Source organism: Cyprinus carpio, chromosome A19, assembly GCF_018340385.1.
Source record: "Cyprinus carpio isolate SPL01 chromosome A19, ASM1834038v1, whole genome shotgun sequence".
Lineage (NCBI taxonomy): Eukaryota > Metazoa > Chordata > Actinopteri > Cypriniformes > Cyprinidae > Cyprinus > Cyprinus carpio.
The window spans coordinates 9,785,227-9,805,723 of record NC_056590.1 but is presented as its reverse complement, the minus strand read 5'-3'; the positions used below and the strand labels follow the sequence as shown (position 1 = coordinate 9,805,723).

Below are 20,497 nucleotides of genomic sequence, written 5' to 3'. Positions count from 1 at the left end.
AATAAGTTTGTGTGAATTAATTAAATCTGTCCCTGGATTAAATGCGGTCCAGATATTATGAGCAGTAAGAACTGAGCACCTAAGTCAACATCTGGCAGAAAACAAATGGCTCTTAATTTGGAAAAGGAAACATGGCAAAGTGCATACACAACTGAATCTTGTTCACAATTACTCATCGTTGGGCAGAATTTACCGCATTTGCCTTGTTTGGACTCCCTGTGGTCTTAAAGTTATACTGAAGGCTCTTTGTGTGCCTGATGCCAAGTAGTTACAAAACACGTAACCAAGCCTGAACATCTGTGGCAACCCTGCACTTATTAGGGTTTCCCTTTTTTACTTTGCTTGGCATGGTAGGTGGAGAGAAGTGGTTAGAATTAGAACTAAAAAGTCATAATTTCCTGGATGCCTTAGGAATTCCCCAGAAATTTAAAAAACCTGTTAGGGTTTCACCAATACGTCAATCTAAATTGATTCTCTTTGTAACCTTAGTAAGTCAGTAATCAACAGACAAACTTCCTTACATTTCTAGAGAATGTAGAAAGAGGATGTGATGACATCCACAAGATCTGAGCTAATTAACTGCCTTTAATGGATTCAGGATTAACATGGAGATGGGCTGGTGACATCACTGCCTGCTGTATTTTGAGAAGTTGTTTACACGTTTCTTTAACCCGTTGCATTCTGATGTAATCTATCCCAACATGAGCACTAAGCAAAATAGAGCCAGAATAAACTGAACATATGCAAAATGAATCCTTCATGCCACCATTGTAAATTAATATGGTCATACTATTGTATTATGGAATCAAAGGATTACATTTATTTACATTGTAGGCGCTTCAAACAATTCCACAGCAGTACCATAGTGCCATGTTCTCATATAAACAAATGCTGTAACAGCTTATTCAGAGGTTTTCTTTGCTTTTAAATAATCTATAACACGTTCCCATTCTGTTCCAATTCTAACCTATTATGCAACATCTTTGTTGTTTTTCCATGTATGAAATGTGGCTTCTAAATGGCTGCTCCTGCATTTTTTTGATTAAACCAAAGATGTACAGTGTGGCAGTTAATTCACAAAGTGCAGCAGAAGTAAATGTGGTAGCCACAGGTGAAGGCCAACAGAGGTGCTGAAACCCCCAGGACATCCAATGCACCTTCGAAAGCAGCACACCTTGACAGACCAGAGAACCTGGTAACAGATACAGTCCAGTACAAGCAAATGCCATTTGCTTTGGGAAGCTGAATGAAGGTATGTTTGAAACAATATCTCAGAATTTGCCCTGGATTCAACACAGAAAATCTTCTGCCTTGCAATGTGATTGCTGTAATGAACAGAACGATTCAACTGCTGCACAAAGAAACCCATCTATTCCCCTTTAAAGCCACAGGCGTTCTCGTACCTCTCTGGGATGAAGAAGGAGGAGGAGAGAGAAGCTTCCTGTTGATGCTGCATTTGAAAGGAACAGTTACAGAAACGTTGTTTTATTTATGATGAATCATACCTTTGTGTGCACCTTTGGGGTCTTTGAGCTCCTTCTGTGCCTCCTCTATTTTATCTGAAACAGAAAAAGAAAGATATTTTCATTTGAGCCAAATCCAATAGTAAATAATAGCATTAAGTATAAATGATGGCACAATTCTATGACAGAGTGATGTAGCATTTCAAAATACAGCTTTAAAAACAGAGAACATCAAAGTGTGTCAAATATGAAAGAAGAAATTTGTTAATCAATATTTTATCAATGCTAGAGATATTGGTTACCATATCTACCAATATATTAAAACTTAAATTTACAACAGTAAAACTGTAATATAATATAATATAATTATAGTAATGGCCTGCAAAAGACACGGGACCGATCTTCCCCACAACTCAAAGGTACAGCAGGCATTTCAAATTTCTTATCATCGGCTCTGTGTGTGTAGGAGAGATATGCACACTGAGAATATACAATATTAGAATGCAATTAATTATTATTATATAAGAGCAGCCAGGATTGTGTGTGTTTGTATGTACTGTATGCATGTACATGTGTGCTAAAATATGGGGAATGAGAAGCAATCATCTTCTTTCACTACCTTAAGTCACACACAAGTACACATCCACCCACTGCATACACAAATACAAAAAAAGCATTGAAAAGCAGAAGAGATTGGTGTGGTGTGTTTCAACCACAAAACCCCATTACTAGGCATGAGCAAACACTAGTTTGCTTTAAAAACAATGCCTCACTGTGAAGCGAGAACCAAAGCAATTTTGGAAAGAGTCCTCTCTTGCTGTTTGGAAAAATGCTGTGGCCTTTAAGAGACTACCGGACACTTTAACGGGAAAGACTCTCTTCACTGCAAGCAAAACAGGGTGGAGTTGTGAGGGGGTGCCCAGTGACTGAGGTCACAGCGTGTTTTGTCACGATGAGTGGGCTGAAGGCACACCCCTGATTAACTCTCCCACCCCTTTTTTTCTCTCTGCAAACTTAATTTGTTATATAACCCAATAAATTTATACATAACCCAATTTTTGCAAAAATTCCCTTCAACCCACATCCAGCATCACTCACCACTTGAGCCCTGGTGAAAACAAACTGATTTTTGTCCAAGTAATGCAAAAACAACTCTGAATTTCCAAGGTCAGCATGATCGGTGTGTCCATGAGAACCTGAACTTGCTCCATATCTCTGGAGGGCTCATCTAAACCCTAAGAATGGAAACTCCTCTCATTCCCACTCTATTCTCTTCCATTGCATCACATCACTCCTCACTCATTCTCTTACCACTTCACTGCCTCAAGCAGCACTGCATCTCATTCATCACTAATTATAACACCGTCACATTCTGCACCATCATCTGGGGGATTTCTAGATGCTGAGTCACCACAGATGTTTAAGGGCTTGAACCGCTTGGTCTAACCACACATCCAGATTTACCGGTCCTACCCTCAGTCGTTTAGAGCAAACGATCATATGTGCGCCAGTAAATGAGGGTTCATATAACAATGTTACTTAATGAACCACAGATAGGATCTCTTCCGTCCAACCCTATCCAAGAATTCCTTGGATGAGATGGTGTTCGAGAACTCCACCAGAGATGGAAGAGCTCAAACCTGTGAATCAGAAATCAGAATATTCTGGTTGAGGCAAAAGAGAGTGGTTCCAGGTGTTGCTACCATAACTGTGGACTAAGTAGCCTCAAACACAAGAGCATTGTTGAGTTCTTTTGCATACAGTAGGAAAATTATTACCAAAGATAATTACACTTGATTTCAACTTCTACAAACCAGGAAAATTTTCCAGTGACAAGTAATTTGTCTGTTCACAATAAAAAAAGCAAATGTTGCAAGACACATCACGATCTCAGCCAATAAGAATGTTTGTGGTGTTTAATATAAAGCAAAGTGGAGTGAGATTTTGGACCAATGAGATTCCACTGTGGGCAGGGCTACACAACACAATACCAAAATTGATACCAAGCAGTGAACAAAATTACAGCCTGATGACCTGACAGGAAAGGAACCTCATGACAAAATTAAGAGTGAAAGAAGAACAGAAACACTTCAGAAAGTTGCTAGTCATGAACCCAATGCAAATAATCTCCTCTAGAGATTTTCCCTTCCTCTTTTCCACTCTGATAATGTTCTTAGCATATCATAGCATATCTGTAGATGTGGTGGATCTACTGTAGTGTTTTGTGAGGAACTCCCTGGACTGTAGACCAATTGAAATTAAATGAAATGACATCCAACTATTACTGAATGGCATGACGGCCAAACCACAGTATATGGGCAACAGTTGGTAAACTTTCAGTTCTTCTCCAGATCTTTTTCTCTTCATCCATCATTCTCTCCCACACACCTTCTTTCCCCCAACACACAAGATTTTCCTTCCAAACCACACCAACTCCAAACCTCAGATTCAGTGGAACACTTAGTGAGAAGATTTGGAAAACAGAGCTGCTGCACAAGGGTGGCAAATGAGGACAATAAAACAGGCTGAAATTTCTCCTGGTTAATGCAGCCATGAAAACAAGGAATTCTGAAACGGCTTTCTTCCTTGAAGAAATGCATATTGGTCATCTTGATTGGTCCGGGAGACTTCATTAGATGTTAGTGTATGTGCACTAACAACATAGAGGCTAATGGAAATATAATGTGATCAAGCTCTGGTTTTAATGGCCGTGGCAGCACGAGCAGCATGTGGGTATAAATATCAGTACATGAGTGGGTAGCGCTTTTTCACATAAACAAATTTAAATGGGAGCTGGACTGAGTGTACCTGTCCTAAAGAGCAGGGTCATTAGAAAAAATAGTCTCAGCCACAGACTGTTCATAGGCCTTCTGATGCATAATGCAACAAAAATGGCAAGAGCTGGCAAAATCCGCTAGTCCCAATTTGATTGGGTGGAAAGAGAAAGAAGACAACTTTTGTTCAATACTAATTATAAAAATATATATAAGCTATAAATATGTAACAAACAGGATACACAGGACTCAAGAAAAAGAAAATGTAAACTTGTAAACTCAACAGTTTACAACATCCAGCTCTTCAGTGTGTAACATGTAAATCATTAGAGGCCGCAATATAACAATGCTCTCAGTTTTCCACACCACGTGTTTTGACAAATAACAGAGTAGGTGTCAAAAGGATAAAGTAATTTGCCTGATAGTGTAGGACATGTCATGGCATACAGAGGTTGAGTGCCTGTAAACCAGCCTGTCTCACACACTAACACATACTAAAAAAAAAAAAAAAAACAGCCCACAATCTAATACTAGGGAATCTAATTTAGGGAACAGTGGATCACTAAATCAGAGTGAAATGTCCAAACACTCGATAGAATTTGTATGTCTACCCCAGATCTGATTAAATCAGACATCTATGCTTTATATCAATCTGTGGGAATCATGACTAAAGCATCTTATGCTACCTATATGTCTCCTGTCATGCATGCAGTAACACACCACCACATCCACAAAAACACAGAAAGAACAAAAGAGCCACGCTGTTCAGGAGGAAATATCTGCAAGAATGTAGTGAACTTAGCACTTCCTTTGCACGTCTTTTATCTTGCCAGTTTGCACACACATAAATACTTCTTCTTTAGAAACTAATATAAAAGCATGCAAGTACTCGACGCACACACTTCTTTGGAATTCACTCCAGGATTCCCCCGAATCCAGCAATCCCATCCTGTTACACTGGGAGAAATGGAGACAAAAACATCAGATGATTGCTCAAGGGTTTCCACACACAACCTAACTTGGATCAATTTTGAGATGTACACCCTTGAATTTTGCAGCGGGACTTAAATAACATCCGCCTTGAACATTTATGAGTTATTTGTCATATCAAAACTACTTGTTTCAAAACTGCACTCGGAAAAGCCTTTTGATTACATGCACAGTGACCTCTTGCTCTTTTGCAACATTTAAGGGTCATATCACATTTTTTTATGTTTTTTTTTTTTTTTTTTTTTTTTTAGCAAGGATGCATTAAATTGATCAAAAGTGACAGCAAGTAAATATATATTATGTTAACAAACATTTCTATTTCAAATAAATCCCCTTCTTTGAGCAATTCATCATTTTATTTACATTTTAAAATATACTAAAATAGAATACAGGTATTTTAAATTGCCATACTATTTCACAATATTACTGTTTTTACTGTATTTTTATTTAAATAAGAGTAGCCTTGGTGAGCATAAAAATACTAAAAAAAAAAAAAAAAAATTTGCATAACCATTCTCACATTTTACTAACTACTTCTTTTATTTTTTTGTATCACCTTACCATGACTGTTTGGGCCAAGTTTCTAAACACTGAACTGTAAATGTTCAATCAAATTTTGTACTGGTGAGAGAGTTTTGTGTTCTGAGAAAAGACCATCACAAGAATTCACAGGGTTTCCAAGATTTCCTTACTTTCAGGAACTCAGATGAGCCTGAAGCCACCAATCAGCACACAGGAGACAAACAAGGGAGGAGCTTACCAGAAGTAGAGTCAGTAACCATCCCCTCCTCATTACTGTCAGACCCCCCCCCACACACCAACACAAACAAATACACACACACACACCTCACTGCAGGACTACAGCATCTCAAGACTGCATTGCACAACACTCTGTCTTCATTAGCTGCATCATCACTTGCTGTCCAAACTTCCTCTTATCTTTCTCTTGAAATGAGTAATCTCTCCTTCTCTAATTCCCTGACTCCCCTGTTGAGAGTCGAGATAAGACAAGCATGAGCGCAAGACATATAACATCCAGTTCTGCAGTGCTCCGAATAGTTTCATCTTCACAAAATCCTCAAATGGCACAAGCAAAGATCCTTAAAACTGGAAGAGTTCTGAGGAGGCTCCAAACACCCCCTTCAGGACTTGTCCTTCTACTGTAGGTGTTTCTTGTCTGAGAACAGCAGTACTTTTAGGAATGTCTATAGAGTTTGTGTTAGATGTTTCTAGAGTAAGCGGCAGAGAATGGCACATTACTGATAAGGCGCACTACTGTGAGCCCGCGGCCTCTCTTAATAATGCATGAAAATAAAGAAACGGCTGGAATCACAAAGAATGAGAGCAACTTGAAGAGAAACTCTTTTAAATGCAGAGCCACACATGAGCTTCCTACATTTTCTCAATAAATACTAAAAAAAAACCCCTCATAAATCAATGAATATTCACAAATGGTGGAGCTGGAAAAGGCTGAATAGAAGTTGAGCTTACCACAAATTTTTTTTACTTTGAAGTCTTGGGACAAGGACGGTTTAAAATCATGTACAATACCATAAGTTTGGGTCAGTAATAGAGATGTGAGGGAATGGAAATTTTCACACTATTATATAGACTTGCAACAAAACCGGTATTACCGGTAACACATGGGAGGCGGGGCTTTGGACACTTTCACTTTCTAATAGAGCATCTGCACCTATGTCATGGTTTGGTCAGTTACCCGGATGCGCCCATATTGAAGATACCCGGATGTAAACAACAGCATGGATTGCGCAGTTAATGTACTACTGAAGATGTTGTTCTACTAATTTAAGATGCACTCTCTTAGAAATAAAGGTAAAAAAAGCTGTCACTGGGGTGATACCTTTTCAAAAGGTACACTTTTGTTCCTATTAGGTTCTAATATGTACACTTTTGGTACCTTTAAGGTACCAAAATGGTCCCTTTAGGAACAAACATGTACCTTTTGAAAAGGTACCACCCCAGTGACAGCGTTTGTACCTTTATTTCTAAACCACGGAAAACCACAGAAAAAACTGCTTAATTATATAGAGAAGGACTTAGTAAGCAGGAAAGGGTGCGATATTTTGACAAACTTAAGTTAATAGTGGTAAAGATCCATACTAGTTCAGAAATAAGTGTGATAATGCACTTTTACAGACACAAAATAAGATTAATCTGCTCTCTTGAGATTTCACACCACACTCATGGTTCATGACCTCCACGTCCCACCTACACATGCAACACGCATCTGTCAATGATATCCTGTGCACATCTCCACTGAACACACTTGTGTGCATCAGATCACACATCTTACCCATCAAGAATGCATACAAATCAGTACCATTTTTTGTCAGCTCCTCTCTCACACACACACACACACACACACACACACACACGCGTGCGTGGCGTGACTGCCCCCGCAGGAAGTGGTGGGTGGATGCAACAGTAGACAGAGCTGATAGTGAAGTCTGCGTGGGCACGTTGGTGAAAAATTTATCCAGTGCAGATCTTCAGTACAAACATACACCTCCTAGACTACAGTTATGTTTATATCCCATAATGCAAACACACAGAAAGCGCATGAGATGATGAGCGCATCATATTCAACGACATCTTTTAATTTTCTAACGAAAATATGAATTGTGGTTGAACTGGCAATCTTGCTTTGGGAATGGTAGTTAGGCTGTTCCTTTTTGGTTGCTAGGTTGTGCTGGATGGTTGTCAGGGTGCTGCTATGCGTTTTCTCAGGTATTCTGGATTGTTGTTGGGGTGATTTTTAGAGGTCGACCGATGTATCGGTTTTGACGATTAATCGGCACCGATATTTGATTGCTGGAACAATCGGTTATCGGCAAAATCCATGCCGATAGTTTTCCGCATTTCGTCCTTTGCTGGAGCGGCTGATAGTTTCCCGGGTTGCGTCCGTTGCTGGAGCAGCTGAGAAGGCTCTTTTCATTATACAGTGCGAGAGCGGCCTCTAGTGGTTGAAATCACTGACAGCACGTGCTGTTTGTTTAGACATGTGACGCTGCACGCTGAACAGAGCGAGAAGCTTCAGACAAAAAATCCTGCCGCGCCTCAGAGTGCCATTCACATAGTTTTCCATTAAATTACATTATATTTGCCACGAATCATTGTTAATGTATATTGAGCATTTTCATCGAAACGTTTGTCTTTCTGTGGCTCTAATAAAGTATGTATGCTTCATTTATAGAGCTATAATATAGATCGCTCTTTCCGTTTGCTCCGTTTTTTAAACACTGAACTTCAAACATATCTTTGACTCATTGTTCATTCTTGAAGTAAACTTGTGTCCATTTGGTGAATAAATAAACAGTTTTAGACCGCTGCTCGAGTTGAAAGCAACGCGTCCAGATGTGTGTGATACCGGTGAGTTCTCCTAGATTCAGCGCTGCTCTTTTATTTTGATTAGATAATCACTTGAGTGTTCAATAACAGAACCAGTTAAAGTGTGAGAGTATACATTGTGCTGGTATAATTGTAGGGCCTATGTTTTCCGCGATGCAGAAAACGAGCACGGAATCGTGGAATCCATTCATGAAAACGAAATTCACAGTTTAGCGCGCGTGACGCTCACTGTGATTTCAGCGTCTGCTGTCTCACTAAATGAGGACAAAAACACATGAAGAACATCTCCAGAACTGCTCTCTCTGAGAGTCACTTCATGAGCATTTGACCGTTTGATTTGAGCAAAAGCATCATATCACATGCACAGAAGATATCCACGGCAACCCGTCAAAATAAAAATCCGGTTTTGAAGTCTATTTTTCAGTAGAATGTACATAGCCTACTACTACTACTAAAATGAAACAAACATTATTTTTTAAGGAATAATCACACAACATTTCTTCCATGTTTTAATTTTAATAGTAATCCCCTTTGTCTGCCAAAAAAAAAAAAAAAAAAAGTTTGCTTAATTTTCAGTAATTAAAAGATAAATAAAATTAATGTTTTATGCCTCGATTTGATAACAATAAAAATGTACATACAGAATTTTTGAGGGGGAAAAAATCATTAGGCTTCTTAAAAAAAAAAAAATAATAAAGTTGTTTTATGCATTCAAATAATTAGACATGCTAAAACAGAATTTAGTGACAATAAAAAAAATATGGTGAGAAAAAAATAAAACATTTCATAGGGTCCTAATCATGTAATTTTTGTTAAACTTTCATTAAATTGATTTGAAAATGTATAAGTTTCATGATTTTAATTAATTAGACTTGCTTTATGATTAATAAACTTTGATTTAACTATTAAAAAGGAGTGGAGAAAAATTAAAATGAAAAAAAAAAGAATCCAGAAAAATTAAATAACGGAATTTGGAAATAAATAAAATGGAATTTAGGAAAAAAATTGCTACGTGATTGCTAGGTTGTGCTGGATGGTTGTCTGGGTGCTGCTATCTAGTTTCTCAGGTATTCTGGATTGTTGTTGGGGTGATGTTATATCTAGGTGGTTGTCAGAGTGTTGCTGTGGTTGCTCAGGTGTGCTGGATTGTTGTCAGGGTGATGTTATATCTAAGGTGTTCTGGATGGTTGTCAGGGTGTTGCTATACAGTTGATAGTGATTTCTAGATGGTTAATAATGGATAAATCTCTATTTTGTTAAGAGGGCAGTCAAGTTACTCCTGTGGTTCATGCTGAGATTTTTCACACTGACTCCCTTCATAAATTACCCTGCGTCTTTCAATGAATGTTCCCGCTGGAACCAGCTGGGTGGGAGATTCATCTGCATGGTGTCTCTCTCTCACACACACCTCATTCACAGCTTTAATTATTCATCAATGCCTGATCTACCGGAGACTCCCACTTGTTGTGTTAAATAATTAATGAACACTAATGCTAAACAGACTAACAAAGATAATCCACATGGTAGATGTGTTCACCTGCACTCGGAAGTGGGAGTCACTTGTACACACAGACACACACCAGTAATTAAACTCGCTCTGTTGCACTGTGGATTCGCTCAAGAGCGAATGAGGATAAACAAAAATTTACTGCATGTCTCATACTGATGCTGCAATGTTTGTAGCAGTTCTTGCTAAAGACATCACACCACTGGAAACGGGAAGGTTCAGTGGTCGAATATGAGCCTTTGCGCAAAATAGCATGCTCCTGTTTTTACCTCCCATAAAGAGGAAATGAAACAAACCCAGTGCATTACAGCCTGACACCAGATAACTGTACTAAAATAAAGAGTAGACGAACAACATTGTACTTCAAGAAATTAAATGGGAAAAAAGACAGAATTGATAAAAATAGTATTGGCCACTCCATAATACAAACCATGCTGAATTCAAACATTACCAACAAGCATTTCTGAAAATGAGAAATATTCATCTGGGAAACAGATTTTTTTTTTTTTTTGTAGTAGTTTTCTAATTTGGCTGAAAACATTTCATAGACATTTCACAGACGTTTCATATTTACATAAAACAGTGGCATATGATCTCAAAGTTATTAATGCAAACTTACAGTGATCAAGATCAATTACTGTGTCTCAGACAGAGAATTTAAGAGGACATATATCAATTTACTATAAAAAGGCTGCTAATAAATGGGAAACCTGTGACTTTTTTCACATTTCAGATGTGAAAGTTAAAGCTCAAGACTATTAAAATCAGCTTAAAACAGGGAAACCGGAGTGTGAACTGACAATGACATGAATCTTTCCTGACTCTAAAATTAGGCCATTTACCATCAAGTCAATATTTCACCATTTTTCACATATGTGCAACCCAGATGAGAAAAGCAACAGTTTACAATTTAACCAGTCATATCTTACTGATATATTAATATATTTTTTATTAATAATTTATTTTGATAAACATATATATATATATATATATATATATATATATATATATATATGGGTTTTTTTCTTTTTTTCAAATGATTGAATATTTTCAGATTCCAGTGTTTATATTTTAGTTAGGTCTTATTTTAAATATCATCCCCTTTTTTTATTTATTATATTCATCAAATTATAAACAAATTGGATAATCAGTCTCAAAAATATGATATTCACCCAAACACACCAAAAGTAAAACCAACTTCGGTCCAGTATTACAAAATTAATATCAATAATCTTTTTTGCCGTTTTAATAGTATTCAAGAGAAATAATCTGCAGAAACAAAAATGCCTACAAATAAATATGGTTTGTAATTTAGAACATAATTAAAACAGAATCAGTATATTTTCGGAATTAAAAATTAAAGATTGGCAAACCTGTTTTCTTTGGCCACAGATGACGTTTGAATCTGTGACACTTCTCTGAAGGGAGTTTTCATTTCCTCATTGTGTCTGGATAATAAATCCCATCCAGAGTGATCTGGAACAGCGTGCAGCAGCGCGTGTGCGTGTGCGTGTGTGTTTGTGTCTGTGGCTGTTCCTTTACAGCCGTCTGTCTAACTGACAGCAGAATAGCTGCTCCCTGTCACCTCCCATAACATCAGTTTCTCTTATTGCACTTTGGCACTTAACACTGGACAACGCATGCAAACACACACACACAGCCATGTGTTCATTCAGTAAAGACAACACGGTACTCACTCTTTCTGTCTCTCTTGACCAGGGTTATTATAGTTAACTAAAACTAAAACCATAAAAACATTTTCAATACTTAATAAATTTTAACTGAAACTAAATAAAATATATAAACCCTAAATGTATTTATTTCAACTGGTTTCCAAGGCAGCATTTCTTATTTTTATTTAGTTTAACTTGATTCACTATAATAACTAAAATTAAAACAAATCTATAAAAACTATGTAGACGTATACAATTTTTAAAAAATACAACAAACAAACAAATTACTCAACAATAACTAAACTGAAATGAAAAAAAAAAAATTAAACTAATACAAATTATTTTTAAAACTATAACAGTATCTTGATGACAAAAATAACACTGCTCGTGACTTGTGTTTTTGTACATTTTTATAAATATAAGAATCATAAAAATAAGCATCAATCTACTGACTAAACGGTCAAATTATTATAATAAGGCAATAAAAGAAAATATAACTATTAATAAATAAATGTAATTTTAATAAATTATTACTTTTACATTACAGTAAGTAAATGAAAATAATTGTGCAAAATTGCAACCAAAAAAAGGGGGTTCATTTTCTTTATGCAAAATATAATTTCTGAAATGTCTAGGTTGAAATATGACCTATATATATTCTTGACAAATTTTTTGAGATTCACCCAACAAGCATGTAACAAGTGTGTGTGTGTGTGTGTGTGTGTGTGTGTGTGTGTGTGTGTGTGTGTGTTTGTCTTCTTCCTCTAAGAAGAGTCCTGCTTACCCAGCAACCACACCCTTTAGTCCACAAAATAGGAGGCACTTGTGTAAATGTGACCGTGCACCGCAGACATTCAAACACACACACACACACACACACACACACACACACACACACACACACACCAGTGGAGTCACGTGGTGTCCCTGTGGAGTGGACGGGGAATCCCTGTCAGGGCAGGTTGAGCCGTTCCTGACCAAACAAACAGATGATGTCATCATTAGCAGGAGCTCAGCGTGGGCGATCCTGTTCTATCCTGCCCCACACAATCCCTCCTTTATGAGAGTCTCTCTTTGACTCTTGCTTTCTTTTTCTCTTAGGCAGGTTTAACCCTGTAAGCACCGGGCCGATCCCACCATGGGGACTTCAACAAACGTGATTCCACAGGATAAACATCAAGGGTGAATCTCACAAAAACAAGTCCAGGTCACATTTCAACCCAAAATTGAAATAAAAAATAATAATAATAATAAATAAAAAATAAAATAAAATAAAATAAATGTTTTGCATAAAAATTTAAGCAACAGACAAATAAAAAAATAAAAAAAATAAATAAAAACTACAAGTTTAGGGTTAATATTAGGGTTTGGTTTGTGGTTAGTTGCATGAAATTATGCACAATTGACTGTTATTACTATAGTAAGCATAATAATGTATAATTAACAATGAAACTGTAAAATAAACTGTTACCAAATTAGATTTTTTTCTTTTTGTATTTTTAATTTTATGACAACTGAGCACATAATTCAATGGCACTTTATCATAAGGTCCAATTAATTAATGTTAGTTATGCAAAATAAAATTTTTACAGTATTTATCAATCTTTGTTAATTTTAGTTAATAAAAAACAACTTTTCATTGTTAGTTTGTGTCAGCTCAAGTCCGTTAAATAATATTAACAGACAAAACTTTTGATTGTAATAATGTATTAGTAAATGTTGAACTTAACATTTATTAGGAAAAATAAATGCTTTATTAAGTATTTTTCATTGTTAGCTCATGTTAACTAATGTAGTTATCTAATGTTTTACAAAATTTTAAAAAAGAAAATGTATTACTGTAATGAATCCAAATATTTTACATTTGAGTTTTTGTAACTACCATTATGGTTGTTTTCATTAGAATTTCTTTAATGCTGTAATACAATGATTTTTGTTTTTAGAGTTATTTTATATTTAAAGCAGCATAATGTAACATAAAATAATATACAACACATTTAAGTAATGAGAATTTGGGGAGGAAATGTGCTTAAATGTCATGAAAATAATGCAACAAAATAAAATAGGCTTCATGAGGTTTCATGAGATTCACGCATAAAAAGTTTGATTTAAAAAAAAAAAAAAGGAAAAGGGAAAACCACTTTGGTCGACACCGCCTCTCCTCTTCACGAAGTCCTTCCTGACCACTTTTCCGATATTCTGCACTGGAAAGCACAGCAAAAACTCCATGACGCTTGGCAAAGGAAATTAGTGTCACTTCCAATTAGTGCTCAGTTAGGAACGGATACAGCCTAATCCGAGATCTAAATAGTCAGGATAACAAGATTGCCGTTTGTAATTTGTTTTTGGAAAAAAGAAGCTCTCAACCCAAATTGTTCTGGAAACATTTTTGCATTCGTGAACACCCTAAAAAATTGTTTCCAATCTGTAGACTCTTCCACAAATCCTACAAAGAATGATTTATTCTCTATTTCTAGAAAAGCTTATGTAGCTATGTTTCCTTCACTCTCTTTTTATGCACATTTTAAAGTAAACGAGTGATGGAACATCAAATTTAAAAATAATAATAATAATTAATTCGCAAAAAAGCTTGAGGTGGTTTTTGACTTTTACATGGAAAAACACATTTACTGAATAAATTCACTGACCAAATTCCTCCATGCACATCAACATGCACATCAATAAAGTAATTATGGTCATTCTTAAATGCCTGAAAAAAATCCCAAAAAAAATTCTCTGTAAATGAATCCCTCATATGGTCATTCTTAAATGCCTGAACAAAGTCTGTCATCAAAGTATTTCTGTAAAAATGCCTCCCAGAACTGTCTTACACGGTCGAGTTCCCAAACAGCAGGCATCCCCCGCCATTAACAATGACTGCATTTATTGTGTTCCGTCCACTAGCTCCAAGGCGCAAGTAATTTATTATATATGAAAATTATTATATTCAATGACTTCTCCTACTTTCTAGTGATACTTGGTTCTGGTTTATCATGAAGTGGTGATTTTGTTCTCTCTGACTCATTGGATGGAAACTTTGCTTTATTCGCAAATGTTTTATGCTATATTCCAGTTTTGCACGCAAGTTAAATTCGCAACTTTGGATGGAAACGCAGCTAGTGTTCTGATGATTTAAAGAACCCAGAAACCAAAACTCTGACCTCTATAAGAACCTATAATACAAGATCTGTTTAATCTACAATCCATATAGCATAGTCTGTTATTTTTAAGAGTGCACACATGTATTAAACACACACTCAAACCTCAACAGCTCACAATTGCTAACACATACTCATTTAGGCTACAAGTGAATACATGTGAAAACAAACAAACATGTCGGAAATCCCCATGTTCAACTTTTATAAGTTGCTAATACTTTTATACTGGGGGAATTCTGGCAGCTTAGCCAAAGCCCCTCATTGGTTAGTAAAAAATACTGTTAAACGGTCATTGAGACGACTGTTACAGACATGGTAAACCAAAACCCAAATCGTCACTAAAGCAAACCTTTGATAAGGGCAGACCTTGATAATGTATAATAAGTTGTATGTTTAAAGATGTAATGAGCAAAAGAGTCTACATTCTCTATGGGATTCCTCTATGGGAAGTCTATGTGATTGAAAATCATAAGGCTATTTAATGAATATACTTGTGCTTTAACATACCTGATTACACACATTTTGAAAATAAATCTCTCTCTCTTTATGCCTCAGACTGAATCCAGCTTTGCAATAATAGTCTCTTTGCATATGAATCTGAATCCGATCTGAATGTGACAAAAGGACAGTTTGAATAATAAGAAAGAGAAAAGGCCTCACACTGGAGGCAGAAATCTCTCTTCCATCACCGTTTCCTTTCAGAGGTGCTCTGTGAGAGAATTGCAGCGTTCGTGTCGAATGCAGCTGTCATCGCAACTGTATCACACCAACACAAAAGCACATTCACTCCCATCCTTTATGCCACTCAGATTTTTTTCATCCCTATTTCCAGTGAAGCAAAAGAATCCAGCTCTCATCAAAAATTAATATTACCGTATGAAAAGAAGAAAAGGGCAATGCATTCTTTAGAACATCTTGTAGAGGGACTGTTTAACGCAATGAAGACTGGCTTTCACTGGAGATCCTTTTCAGATAATTTTTTTTAAATTTATTTTTATATTTTGCTACTTTATAATTTGCAAAAACAGCAGAATGGGATACAGCCTGGATTCGACCCTGTGTCGCCCATATAAACACCACAGATCTGGAGAATTTTTCAGTTAACTGTAACAAATTAGTCATAACTCCAACAAAGGATTCAGACTTCAAAATGTAAAAAATTACCAAAAAATAAAACAAAATAATAATTTTATTCAGCAAGGATGCATTAATTAAATTGTTTAGAAGTGATGGTAAAGACATAACATTAAAGATTTCTATTCCAAATAAATGCTGATCTTTAATTTGAACTTTCTATTCATTAAAGAATTGTGTAAAAATTATCAGGGTTTCCACAAAAATATTAAGCAGCACGACTTAATAATTAAAATGTTTCTTGAGTACCAATTTAGCATATTAGAATGATTTCTGAAGGATTATGTGACACTGAAGACTGAAAATTTATATTTGCATCACAGAAATAAATAAATACAATTTTAAATACATTAAAATAGAAAACAGGTATTTTAATGTCTATTGACATTGTTTTTACTGTATTTTGATCAAACAAATGCAGCCTTGGAGACCACAAGAGACTTTGAAAAACATTTAAAAACTGTATATTATATTAAAAGTGTACAAAAATGCACTCAAGTATATTATGCAAAACAGGTTACATTATGAAAACTGTTTCAGTACAAGATTGTTGTCACATGACTTCTTTACGTTTAACAAGGTCTTCTGACAAATCACATGTCTCTGGCCTTATGCAAAAGCATTAAATTAACAGAACGTCTCATGTCAGTCTCCACATCCCCCTTCTCGAAACACATTCATCTCTCTATGCAGCGCCCGTCGACAACTACAGCATGTACTAGTTACTGCTACTGTGAAAGAGAGTATGTGATTTCCCCTGCTAAATGGATTTAGCCAAGTCAACAGCAATGGAATTTTGACGAGGCAGTGCGAGAGTGCTAAAATGGCAGGAAACGCTGCGTGTTTCAGGGCAGCCGAGGAGATTCGCATGAGCCATGTTTAGAGAAAACATGCTAATCCCTCCGAGCTCATTAGGACGGGGGTGTTTAGCATTCATTCACGGAATTCTCTCACTGATTTAGCGCTGCTGGGTTACCTGGATCACACATGTTATGAAATTCCTAAGTGTAACTGTAAGAAACAGAACAGAAGGAATTACCATGGTCCACAGAAAACACAAAATTTCCTACAAGGCTTTAATTAACAATAATTTCCTTGGTGATTAACTTTGAAATTTACTACAGTTTCAGAATGAAATTATTTTCAAATGCAGCTTAAACCAGCTACATCCAGCTTAAACCAGATAAGACCATCTGACCAGCATAGGCTGGTTTTAGGGCTGGTTTGGTTTTTTGTTGTCCTCTCCTTTGTTTTTGTTTTTTTTTTTTTTTTTTTTCTCATCAGGGAGGGACAGAATAAGAGAAAAATAACTAAATGGTAAAACATACACTACAAGTCAAAAATTTTGAATAATCATGACATTTTTATGTTTATGAAAGAGATTTCTTATGCTCACCCAGGCTGAATTTATTTGATGAAAAATACATTTTGCAATATTACTATAAATCAAAATAACTTATCTATTTGAATATATTTTAAAATGTAATTTAATCCTGTGATGCAAAGCTGAATTTTCAGCAGCCATTACTCCAGTCTTCAGTGTCACATGATCTACATGATGAAAGAAATAACATGTTTTAGTGCAGTGTGACCAGTGGTTTCTATGGCATTGCTGTGTGGTTGCTAAGGTGTTCTGGTTGGCTGGCTGAAGTCTCAGTGATATTCTATGATATTGTGGTCTCTAGATATGACTCAGGTTCCTCCTCCAATGCAAGTCTATTGGGATGTTGTTGTTTTATCATCTGCCAGGTGAAAAATTACATTCATATGCTTAGTAAAATAACATCACATCTAAACAAGACATCATTTCAGGAAGCATTCATGTGTGGAGCAAACCCTGCAGAGCTACATAGCAAAGTTTATTAAACCCAAGTATGAGTAATAGTACAATTCATGTTATGATGTGAATGGTACAGAACACTAATCATCTGTCATCATGTGTGAGAAAGAGAGTCTCAGGAGACAGGTGTTACTCTGCCCCTCTGGGCTCTTCCTGTCTGTTTATGAATAGCTGAGAGTTCCTCCGGCTGGTTCATCTGAAGTATACACTTCCTGTCTTCACACAGACTGACCTGAGAACAGCACACGCTATCGCATCAGCCAGAAAATCCCCAAGCCTTCAACACCTTCATACTGACCTGGGATCAGCTTTCTGTGGTTCTCACCTGATAAAAACATGCCAACAGCTGTTCTCTTAAGTCACAATCATTTTGATTCTGAAGTATGAACATGTTTTGTGGTCGGGCTGAATTGAAAAACCACAACACATTGGTCACGTACACACTGCAGCTAAATTCAGTTGTCAGTTCACCTTTTAGAGCTTAATCCTGTTCTGTATGCACAGTTCAGTAATTTAAAGGAGTGACAACCACACTGTACAACCGAATTAACTCCTGAAAAATTTACAAAGATTGTATGTAGTGTGAACAGAACCGAACTGGACTACTAGTTGTTAATGACGCATTTAAACATATGAGAGCTGTTTCTCTTTTTCATACACGGTGCAATAAATTACAGAGAACAAGGTACATCTTGACTCATTAGTGTTGACAGATTTTACAATAAAAATAAAAACAGCAAATAAGAACAAGCCTATAATAAACTCAAATTCAAATGCTTTATCTTGGAAATAAGCCTCATACCAAAATATCACAATCTGCACTTGCTTACTTTATTAACTCCATAAACTGGATAGCTTAGAGCCGAGCCCAAGCAACAAACCCAAAGATGCTTAATATGCATCGCTTATAATAAGTGGACATGGCAAGACTTCAGAAGCATGCTCTGTGAAGCAGCCTTCCAAACAAAAACAAAACATGTCTCTGTTGACGGTGGTTTAGTTAAAATCACTAAACATAAGTCTTTGGACACTGTAATATTATTTTGAACAAATATAGCAGACAACAAATGCACGAGACACCAGAACATTGCTATGGTTACCATGGTGTCAATCATTGCAATTTCGAGAGTGAGTTTTGCTCCATACACACACAAAATTATCATTTAGGTGATTCACCCCCATTTTTAAATGCAGTTGTCACTCCTGAAACTTTATAGTGTGTATGTGGCTATTGTGATTTTGTTCTTCTTAACTGATGCAAGGAAGATTCTGCAAGTTCCAACACGATATTCTGGAGGACAACTTAAAAATTAGAAGTCATAACAAAAGTTTTTTTTTTTTTTTCTTACAGTAAAATGAGATCATCTTGTCCCTTGCATCATCAAGACTGTTGACTGCACAATTCAACCTGAACCAAATCTAATGTTGAAACTCCTAATAAAGTCACCAGCAAACTAACATTTTACACACTTTACTAAACAAATCCCATTTGTACTCTTACATGGCACTTAGCAAGTGTTAATTTTAGCCTGTGGTTATAGAGAACTGTCAGAAACTCCTCCTCTTTCATATTGCAAGGAGTTGTGGGTAATATTAGACAAGAACATCATGCACCAGTGCATATTTTTTTAAATCCACCGGCAACATTCAGTAATCTATTCAGGATCTATCTGAATTACAATGCAGCCAATACACAAAATCTGTGGCACTGTATTACAGGGAAATATTGGGAGAATATGATTTGATTTCTGATGGCTCTTTTGGAGCAGCATGTGTGTGAGTGTGTGTATGTCAGGCTGCCTGGCGCTTTGGCTCGGAGTGTCAGCCAAAGCAGCATGATAAGTTACAGACTGTCAGAACAGCCATGTGTGTGTGTGTGTGTTTGCGAGTTGCTTTCTGTGTTTTCCCGTTCCGATCAGAGCCTGGCTGGAAGCAGCATTATGTAATCTAACATGGTGAGATGAACGAAACGGAAAGTGTACAAATAACAATTATCCATTTCTCCCTCCATCTTTACCTCTTATGTTATGCACCTCAATTTCAAATAGTTTTTCTCTCCTCTATTCCACCACACCTCACTATTTTTTATATAAGTATAACACACACAATTTTTTATCACTATAAATAGGTAAAATAAATTATAGAGAGAGAGAGAATCTTTTTTTATTTTTAAAATATATGTAATACACATATTTATTTATTTACATATCATAATTATAAAATAAATAATAAATATTATTATTTACTATTTGTAACTAATTTGATGATTATAATATATATAAAACATTATAAATATATAATATATATACGACTAATATATAACTATGTATAATAATTTAAAATATATATAATGTATAATAAATACAGAAAATACACAATTTAAAATTATTTAAAAATATAAACAAAATAAATTTTATACTATATAAATTATTATATATAATGAATTTCATAATTATAAAATATATCTTACTGCATTGAATAAGCTTACTATTATTATTAGTTGAGCTCTGACACAGCTTACCCCATCTATAGGGACAATATTGTTTGAAAAACTGCCATAAAAAAGATCAATCATATTGAGATATAGTG

At 35.8% G+C, this 20,497-nt stretch overlaps 1 protein-coding gene across 4 annotated transcripts in view; it reads right to left on the bottom strand.

The window, feature by feature from the left end:
• LOC109112409 (zinc finger protein 40-like) overlaps window positions 1-20,497 on the bottom strand; it is a 55,666-nt gene that overhangs the window by 11,636 nt on the left and 23,533 nt on the right. For all 4 annotated transcript variants that reach the window (XM_042776291.1, XM_042776294.1, XM_042776292.1 and 1 more), the window contains exon 3: window positions 1,506-1,559. In XM_042776291.1, coding sequence (XP_042632225.1) covers window positions 1,506-1,559 — 54 coding nt within the window. The remainder of the gene's footprint in view (window positions 1-1,505; window positions 1,560-20,497) is intronic.